General features: G+C 46.3%; 1 protein-coding gene across 1 annotated transcript; it reads right to left on the bottom strand.

Annotated features, from left to right (window-relative positions):
* Positions 1-387: 387 nt before the first annotated feature.
* LOC121077404 (putative P2Y purinoceptor 10) lies at positions 388-8,619 on the bottom strand. The gene is made up of 2 exons (XM_040572643.1): positions 8,025-8,619; positions 388-3,035 (listed from the first exon to the last, which is right to left on the bottom strand). Exon 2 carries the CDS (start codon positions 3,031-3,033, stop codon positions 2,017-2,019), a length of 1,017 nt encoding a protein of 338 aa, XP_040428577.1. The 5' UTR covers positions 3,034-3,035; positions 8,025-8,619; the 3' UTR covers positions 388-2,016.
* Between the last annotated feature and the right edge of the window lie 1,798 nt (positions 8,620-10,417).

Raw genomic sequence — 10,417 nt, 5'->3', positions numbered from 1 at the left:
ATTTTTCGACAGACCACTTGCAGCATGTAAATGTTTATGTATATCATTGCCATAATCACTGCCAGTTAAATTGGTGAAAACATTTCCATTGACTTCAACAGCAGATGGACTGTTTGCTTACTCTGCGGCTTTCTCACTAGAAAACTAGAGAAGCCTGCAGTAATACTCTCTTCATGAAAGGTACTTTATTCAGATTGGCATGTTTTGGTATTCTCACTTATCTGTATGCAAGATTAAGTTCATCATACTGTAGACCATAATTATCTTTTCACAAATGGGAAGAGAACTGTGATAGCTTGTATTGTATTTAATTAATAATTATTAATTACTATTTTTTTACTATTTTTATTTATTACTATTAATTACTAATAATTAATTTAATTATTGTATTTAATTAATACGTTTTCACTGCCTTTTCAAGGAAGTCCAGCATTATGGTTATCTAAACCAGTCTGTTTGTTTTTTCCCACTTCACTGTGAAACAGACGATTAAAAACCAGTGATATTCCAAAATTTTTGATTAAGTCAAAATGTAATTAGGTGAAATTGAGTAGTTAGATTTCAAATATACCCAGCAAATGTTTCTGGTATTTTTTCTATTTTGTACTGACATCTAAGATGCTGCCACTGGCGCTTACCAAGAATTTTACATACTTGCTTTGGACAGTCACCAGTTTCAAAGGGAATAAATCAGTTGCCTGTGTATCCCTAGATATCATGAGGAAACCCTTGAAGTTACACAAAGTGGGTGAATTTGACCTAAGAGCTACCACTTATTAAAATAAGGGGTAAATTACATTGTTTCTTGTCATTGCTTTTAACATCTTTATAGCTGATGAAATTATAAAAATGTAAACATTAAGATCAGCAGAGGAGCTGATGGTAAAAATCACAGCGAACAATTTGCTGAAGAAATTAGCCTTTGCTCTCTTACTGAAACCACTTCGGCAAGGGCACCTTTCTCTTTTAAAAGATGCGTCAGCGGAACCCATCGAGAAGAGATTTCACAGCGTGGTTCCATCACAGGCACCTCTGGGCTGAAGAAGCCACACACCAAAGAGGGTGAGGACCTAGATGGTACCACTGGGGGCAACAAATCTAACGGGAACCGATGCTGAGTCTGGCTGCACACAACCCATGGTCGTGGCAGTGCTGCCCCTTGGGGTCTGAAGGTGAAGGCTGGGTGATGAAGCCCCCCGTGCTGATGGGGACAGCTCGGAGGGGAAGACGGTCAGTTGGAGCAAGGAAAAGTCCCACTCTACAGAGTGTTTGAGGAGCCATCAGGAGAACTTGTAGAGGGTGGCCCCCCACCGCAGTACCAGCTGTAGGTGTAAGGTACAGGATGTGTCCATAATTAAGGAGCAAACTTAGAGCTGGGTGAGGAGGAGGAATTGATGGACAAGAGTGGGAAAGAGCAAAGCAGAGGTAAGTATGGTGACCAGTGGAATTCACTAAAAGCCAGGAGCAGGCAGCAGCAATCTGGGGCTGCCGGGCCGAAGCAAACAGCCACCCTTCATTTGTCTGCGTCCCTGAGTGGGGAGACCAAAACTGCCATTTTTTTCTACCGGTCACCTTCACATTCTTGCATAGACTGTGTATTTTTAGCAGAGAAGATATTTCAACAGATGTCGGTGTATGGATGAATGATTGTCTTTGGTTTGACCATAGAGTCAGTGGAGTTGGAGAAATGGGAAAAAAAAAAGAAAAAAAGTTCCTCGTATTTTTCCATCATTTCCCAGCAAAATCTTTGTCACTCCCTTCTGTAGGTTTTCTGGTCCTGCTAGGTCAGGCATGGGCATCACAGTGATAGGTGTAGTCACACCCATTGGGTCACTCATCGCCTTCCAACATATTGGTCTTAAAGTTTTATCTTGTATGTATCAAAAGACTTCCACTGCCACAAAACTCCCCTAAATACACATGCAGGATTTTGGCAATGGAGTTGGTAATCGAGTATCACAGAACAGTCCTGGATTTCAGATGAAATATCTTAATTGCTTTAAGCTGTCTTTCCTTTCATTCCTTAATTGATGAGGCACTCTCTTTGCTCATGAGCCGACTCCTGATGACCATGCTGCTATGTCTTGATATCTGGTCCTGAAACTCTGAAGTCATAAAAAAATACAGGATTGGATCCAAACAGCAGTCCAGACTTGCAAGAGCTAAGCAAAAGGGTTGGGTGTGGAGTGTGATGCTACGCAGGAGGCAATCTGTAATAACATTTTCTTTCACCATCATGTAGAAAAAGAAGTTGATGTGATATGGTGCAAAACACACAAAGAACACAATGGCACACATGGAAACCATCCTTAAAGCTTTCCGCCTCTCGGTGTTGTTTTGCAGTGGTATCTGGAAGTCCCGAAGAGAGTCCTTTGTTTTCCAAGTACAGAACAAAATAATGATGAGGGGGCCAATGAACCCAAAGAGCTCCGCTGTGACTGTCATCGCCACAGTGGCCACATTGCTTTGAATCTGTCGAACTTCAAGGTCCGCAAAGCAGGTTTCGGAGTTGTTTACATAGCTCCGCATGATGGGGAATGGGGAGCACGCCGCCCCGACGAAGAGCCAGACGGCTGCACTGATGGCTACATCATACCGCCTCTTCCAGTCCTTGGCTCTGAACGGCTGGTACAGGAAAAAGTACCGCTGGATGCTGATGCAGGTGAGGAAACAAATGCTGGCGTACATGTTGAGGTACTTCAGGTAGAAGCACAGTAAGCAAAGGAATTTCCCAAAAGGCCACATGCGGTTGATATAATAGTATATTCGCAGTGGCAGCGAGAGGACGTGGGCCAGGTCGGCCACGGCCAGGTTGATCATGAAGATGACGGCTTTGCTCTTCTTGCTGATGAAGCGGCACAGGACCCACAGGGCAGCGCTGTTGGCCAGGAGGCCGGGGATGAAGATCATGGTGTACGTGGCTGCGTACAGGGTGGATTTGTACGTTACATTGGAATCAGAGCAGGTCCAGTTGCTCTGCGTCATGTTGGGGCTGCTGGAAACATTTGGCACAGGAAATGGAGTGTAGGTCATTCCTGTAGAGAACAAAAATGAGAACTGTAACAGCAAAGGCACTGCAAAAGTTGTCACTATTCACGTTTCCATTTCTTATTTGACTATTCAGTATGAAGCAGAGGCTCAGAAATGTCCTCTGTGAACATCCCGCTATCTTCTTCAAAGCCGCCCCCTCAAAGGTCTCCTCTTATTTGTGCAGAGGAGGAGGTGGGGCTGTCCCCATGGTGTCAGTCCCCTTGCCGTGCTCTCTAAATTCCATGGGGAAAAGGATAGCAGGCTTGAAAAGTTTGACAGGTATGAATACAACTGCTGCTCCTGAAGTGTGCTGCTGCAGGCAGAGACCTAATCTGATCACCATTTCTCATCAGCTTACATTTCTCACCAGCCTCAAACCAACACTTTTTTTTTATCAAATAATTTTATTCTTAGCTACTTCTAATTTCTGTCTCTTCTTTAGTTCAGATGAGCAGAGATGTGCCACAATCTAGGCCATCTTTCTTTTGCCAGCTTTTTTAACTGGGACTTCTCTTCAGGAGGGCAACACAGGCCAGAGTTTGGTTTTATAGGGTATTTCCCTATAGGGTTACAGTTCTTAGTATAGTGATTTCCTTCTATGTCTAATATGATGGTTAAAATTGAATATCAGCTTCCTATTTCATGTGGTACTGCAGACACTGATTCACTGCTTCTGACTCATTTCCTCACAGCACCACTTGCAAGGGGCATTTGCCAGAAAAAGTGTCTCTGTAGGTAGGTATTAGTAACTCACCCCTGTTACTAATGGCTCTTTTCTTCATGTTATGAAGAGAGAGAGAGAGAGAGAGAAGAAGTTAGAGCCCTCAAATGACAAAGAACACAAAAAGCTTTTTGTTCTCAGCTTGTTAACCATAGCAGTACCTGAACTTGGCTGCTTATACAGACACTGTTCGAGGCTGCTGTGGAAGTGTTTTAGTTCAGACCCCCAAAACTCCCAGACGTGGCAAGGTCCCAGCAGGGGACAAAGGCCACCCTCGCTGCAGGTGGCTCTGGCTCACACACTGATGGTGAGCGGGGCCACCACTTAATGTTGGCATCTGCAGGCTTTCCAAACAGGCACTGCTGACAACTTTCTTGTTTTTCTTTTTGCCTCCTTCACCAAGACAGCACGAGTGCACCAAGGCATCCCAGGCACACCTCCCAGGTTGGTTTGTCCCTCTCAGGCAATCTCTCCAGTCTGTAATTCACTCCCAGTAACCCTCATCCCAAGGTGGCTCTGGGACGAGATGCCCTGCTCTGCAGTGGGATGTCCCCAGCTGCTCCAAGCCCAAGACACCACAGCCTTGCCCCTATCACAAGGCCAGGACGTGTCCATGAGGAGGGAAGACGGCTCAAAGGACTCTGAAAAGGAGGGGGAAGGATGCATCAGGCCTGTCGCTTCATCTCCACTGGTCTGAGAAGCAAAGCTGGGGGCCTCCCACTCTCCTTTCTGGTGCTTCTCAGAGGACTGAGGCAGGGAGTGGATGGGGCATGGAGATGAGCACTGTGGTGTTCTCTCAGAGCATTGCTTCTCAGAGCAGTAAATTTGGGTTACATCCCATTTCTTGAGAGTGCTGTGAATTTCTAGAGCTCTGAAGGTTCATGATCTCTTTCTTCTGGTCCACCTGCAGCTCTAGCTGGACACGCTGCCTGCTGCCCCTGTCTCTGGTGGGAGCACTGCTCGCTACACCCAACTTCTCTCCCTTCAGGTGATCTCCCACCTGCCAAAAGGGAATTAAGCAGTCACTTTCAAAGTTTGTAGCTGCCTGGATTCCTCTGGAAGACAAGGTTAGGCTGACTGGCCTGTGCTCCTCCAAAGCACAAGCACCAGTTGACCATTGAGACCACAGAGGGCTAGGTGCATTTGCAAAAGTTTCCATTTTAAGGACATGCACATATTCAAATGCTGGCCAGCAGACACGTGTTCTTCAGTGAGCCTGAGTTCAAATGAGTCATAACAGTTTGCCTATAGAGGTTCCCAAATACATTCAGCCTTTTTTATGTTTCATGTGACAAGTCAGGACAAGACTGCAACATCAGCTCTCAGAATAATCAGGCTCAGGCTGCTGACTCAAACTGGGCTCTGAATGGAGATCTTTAGGGTAAACGTACATGTCCAGGAAGTGCCTGCTGTAACGTGAGGCTGATGTTGTGTGCACACATTTGACCTCATCACTCAGCCTTCGTTCTGATGGCAGATAACTGCACCCAGGCCTGCAGATGGGCACAAGCCTGAGCAACAAAGACTAGAGCGTGCCTGAGCCCATGGGGGAGTCCATGGCATGGAGACATTCCCCCTCAGGCTTCATCTTCATCTGCTAATTGTCCACAAGGTGTCAGAGTTAATCAAGAGTTTACTCCCGTGTCCTCCTCTTTAAGGCAGCTTTCTAACCCCTACAGGGAGAGAAGGGGCTGGGGCTGGAGGCAGAGCTGGTGGTGTGGCTACGTTCTCATGACTTTGTGCTGCTATCTTCTGGGGTGATGTCAAACTGAAAAACTCGTGTGTTGCTGATATTAGTGAAAAAACACTCCCAGGAATAGGCCTCATATTCCTGGTGTTTATATGGAGGAGGGTTCTGAGAAGCTGGAGACCGGCAGGCTGCTTTGAACCCCCGGAGCCAAAAGGTTACAGAAGCCACCCCGTGGAAAGGCAGGAGATGTTCCAGCCCCACCACCCCGAGCAAATATAACACAGTGACTGGTGGGCAGGGGATGGATGGGCCAGAAGCAGGGCCCATGGGGCCAGTAAAAGCCTCTCCTCCACCTTCAGCGACCTCTGGGTCAGGCCATTTATGAAGAGGTCTGAACAGGATGACCTGGCTGAGTGCAAACGCATTAATGCAATTAATATACACATGGGTGACGTCTGCTGCTCATCAGCACATGGTGCTTTCTGAGAATGGTGACTTCACTACAAAGTCATAAAAATATAATGATATTAATCCTTCCCTTTAACTAAATTGCATCCAGGCACATGCACAGGGGACCACGAAATGGCTGTATGGCTGCACTTCCTCCCACTTGTTCAGATGGGAGATAAGTCCTGCCCTGTCCCCCTTCCCGCCTGAGCACAAAAGCAGGCACACAGAGATGCCACTGAATGTCTGAAACTAGACTTTCTACCTGCAAAGCTGTTAAGAAGGCAAAGGTATTTGCTGCACGATGTATGTACAGCACAGGTATAAGGCCGAAATCCTCAATCACATTTTATCATTAAATTCTTTATCATTATCATTCTTGTTTACATGCTGCAGGGAGACAGCTCCTAATGTCATATTGTATTCAGAATATGCAATTTCAAAAAAAAAGGTAGTAAATAAATGCAGTATTGCCTAACTACAGTTTTGTACACTTAAATCAGAGTCTGTACTTCTGAGGCTGTTGCAATAAGGAAAGAATTAAGCACGCACATAATTACTTGTAGCTGGATGTTTGGAAACCAAACGAGGCATTTCCAGGAAAAAAAAAAATGTTCATCTTGATAGAACTGAGAAGCACAGGAATGTCATTGCAGAGTCCTGTGTCTTTCTGGTGCCTCCATCAGCAGGCAGGTTGATTTGTTTAAGACATAAACGCCTCTGAACTCTGCCCTCATTGTATGGCTTTGAATATCTAAGGCTTTTGCACTCATGCTTCAATCTGAAACCTCTGAAGTCAGAAGTGGAAAGTTCTACAGTTATGGGTACTTTTTCTGTTTTTCTCCTTCCACAGAAAAAAAAAAAAAAAAAAAAAAAAAAGAGCAGATCTGGGTTGTGTGATCTGCTGTGATGTTTTCGTTTCGATGTTTCATTTCGTTTCAGTTCTCACTTCTCCAGCCCTGGCAGCTGAAGAAGACGGGCATGTCCCGGCGGCAGGAGGCTGGCAGCTGGGTCAGGGACGGGGACAAGGGCTGTCCCACACATGGACCAGCAGCACGGATGCTGTTCCCTGGGCTGCTGATGCTTGCACCAGTCCCAGCGCTCCCATTGACACATAACCTGACAGCAGAAAACCTGTCCTTGAGCAACGTTCTTCTTATTTCACACAGCCCACTGCTCCAGCTGAACTCCTCTCCTGCACAGCCCTGTGGCAGGCTGGTTTTGGCACTGACTCACCTTCAGTGCTATTCCCTTCTGATTTGCTTTAAGAAATCTCAGATTTTTTTTAGACCCAAGATGGATCGTGTCTATAACCACCGAACTGCCTCTGAGCTGTTTTGCTGTGCTCCCTTCGGAGCTGAGCTGCAAGTGCGGGTGCATGCTACCCCACCGGTAAACCACCTTTTACAAAATACGGTTTAAAAGCGTCAGTCAATGAAGTAAGCTCCAGTGACTGCAGCCTGAACTACGATTCGAATCTGCCTCAGGACTCTTGAGAACAAAACCACATCCAAGCCACCTTCTTACATTGTCATACTGACTCTAACAGTAATGTCCCGCTATTGCAATTCTGTCAAAGAGCAGAGCGGATGGCACAAGACAACATGTAAATTATTTATTTATTTATTTTTGGTGGCAATATAAGTTGCTGTTACAAAAAAAAAAAAAAAAGAAAAAAAAAAACACAACAGATTTGCAACAGTGGAGTTGTTTACTTGTCTGTTAAGTATGATTTCCTTAAAGTAAATCTTACTTTCAGGTAACAATTAAGTCTTACTGTCAAGTATGATTTTGTAGTAAAAGATATCCTCTGAGAAATCATGAAAAAGAAGGAATCTGTGCCTACAGTGACACTGGAGAACAGTCAGAGAACCGGTAATTGCCCACGCTATAAAGTTTTGCTTCATCTAGTGACAGCAACTTCATGCAGCCACTGTTTTCACTCCTCCATGTGTTCACACAGAGGATTGGCGTGCAAGGAGATCTGCTGTTTCGAGATACAAAGCTCCACAGATCTCCTCCTGGCTCCTAAGCCCTAAGGAAAAGCCCAAGAAGGGCAACGCATTCACAGGAGACCGTAAAGGCTCATTAACGCTTGTTCTAGATCAGAAAAAGAGAGCTTAAAATCAGCCTTACCTTGTCGGGCAGAACCCCAGCGGAGTGCAGCCCTGCAGCCAGGAGGAAGTGTGCTGGCTTGACAGCTCCGCACCAGCCTTGTTTACACCAGTGTGGAAGCCTGCATGACATCGCTGAGTGCTGCAAGGTGCCGCTGTGACTGCGCCCGCTGGCGCGCGTCTCTGCTTGGGTGGGATTTGCTTGCTCAAACTCCCAGCCCCGCTGAGCCGAGCCCCGGGCAGGCGCACGCAATGTCGTCCCCAAACCAGCTCCGTGTGCCTTCGTCCCTGGGGTTTTGTCTGCTGCTGCTCCACCAGGATGGCTCGGCACCCTCGGGATTCTGCAGGAAAGGGTCCTGAGGGGAGCCGTGCAGGGCTCCCTTCCTCTTCTGCCAGCCGCCCTGCTCTGCACCCTTCCTCCCTCCAAGCACGACTCCAGGCTAACCACGGAAACCCTCAAAGGTTTCTGCTCTCAGCTTTGCCCTCGCCTCCCGACCGAGGGGCTGCGCACACGCATCGCTGGGTGTGAGCCTCGGCTGGTGGTTGCTCTCTCGCACCACCTGCTAACTCCTGTTGCCAGTGGAGTCCAACTTCCCAATGGCTTTTTATAGCGCTCTTTTGAGCCTCGCTTGACATTTCTCCTGCACTTAATACGCAGGCTGCTCAGATTACAGATGCTGGGGCTGCTGCCAGCAATGTCAAATGGTGGCACTTCTTAAAATGTTTCAAGCAACGGGGTTAAGTCTGGCCTCACCTTTATTCCAGGGGTTAAACACTTTAGTGAGGCTCAGACCTCACCCCTTAGAGGGGGTCCAGATTTTCAAAAATCCACCGGCCCCCTGCTTGGTCCTCTCCACATCCCAGGAGCAGGGGAAAATGGGGCCAGCCCACAGCAAGCTCTTTGGTTTGCTGGCCATGCCTTGGAGTCCAGCGCGGGCAATAAATTCTCTAACAGGACTTTTCAATTTCGTTACCACTACTGTGGCCCTCTGGGCATCAATGGATCAAAACCTAATGGCTCTAATTCAAACAAGAATGACCCACAATGAACACCCCTTAAAATGCACTGCTGTGCTTTATAGGCGGCCCTGCTTCCATGAATTGTCAAAGGAACTTGCTAGAAGTTGGGAGATTGTCAGGTGTTTATTTTAAAACTATTTAAATGGGCTTCATGAAAAGCAATAGTGAGCTTTTGGCCAATATTGCAGTGTTTATCATTACATCCTGTTTAGCTGATTTTTAGGTTGGTCGTCAGCAGTGGAAACGTATTTACTGGAATTTATCCAGCCACAGAGCTGTCTTTTACATTCAGTCACCTCACAGTAGCCCAGGAAGCTAAGCGGAGCGTGACTTGGAACAGCAATTCAGAAACAGGTCAGTGATTGACCCGAGTAACATTTATGAAAACAAGTATTATCTCTTCTGCAGATGTTCTCTGGTCTGCATGAGCTTCTGCATATAACTCTTTCACCCCTCATGCCACTAATGGGCTTGATCAATTTGAGCAAAAGCCATATTCTTTGGACAAAGGGAGATGAAGTTAACCAGAGGTGCACTTGTACATGTTGGTACACATTGACGAGTTGCGAAAGTAAGCCCTAATGATACAAAACCTGGTCACAATGCACTGCATATTTGTGAACAGCTCTGCTTACAAAATAGTTGCAGCCACTGTTGCTGCCCTGTGCCTACGCACACAGATTGTTCTAAGTTTAGTGCGGACAGTTATACAAAAAGCCTGGTAACAAGACAGATTTAAAGGCGCAAATCACAGCACCTGCAGAATAGTTCTGCCGAATTTCTTCATGCTTGAGTTTACCAACCTGTAAAAGGGGATAACATTTTCCTGGCTGAACCACAAGGCTGTTTGTTGTCTGGGCTTTTGGAAGAGTTGGCTAAAATAATATGTACAGCCAAAAACCTCCTGTCACCTGTCCAGTACCAAGCTACCACCCCTAAGGTATGTTTGGCACTAGAAGAGGACTGTGGCATAAACAGCCTGAAGGATTCAAGTATTGCTTGCCTGTATCGCATATGCATTTCCTAAGCATGTTATCCTGCAGGCAAGGAGTGAGGAAGTGGGGTTTTTGCTGATAAAACCAAACTCACACTAGGGATTTTGCAGACAGTTACACTGGTTACAGATGTACTTTCCCCATAGATCTATTTGTCCTAATTATATTGCTAAAATTTCAATTTGCATACCATGCCTAAAATTGTTCCTGCTCTTGGCTTTTGCTTACCAGAATGATGTGTTTACCAGAAACATTCGCTCTCAGAAGTACCTGCATGAGAAGAGAGCTCAGTTCCTGCAAAATGGCACGAGCAATAGCTGCAGGAATTCTGACCAGCGGCTCAGCCTCAGCCATATCTGTGCCTCCTGGGGCTGGTTACTGGTGGTGCAGGGTGCTCTGC

This window comes from Cygnus olor, chromosome 13, assembly GCF_009769625.2.
Source record: "Cygnus olor isolate bCygOlo1 chromosome 13, bCygOlo1.pri.v2, whole genome shotgun sequence".
Classification (NCBI taxonomy): Eukaryota; Metazoa; Chordata; class Aves; order Anseriformes; family Anatidae; genus Cygnus; species Cygnus olor.
The sequence above is the reverse complement of the archived record's forward strand: the minus strand, read 5'-3'. Positions and strand labels throughout refer to the sequence as shown.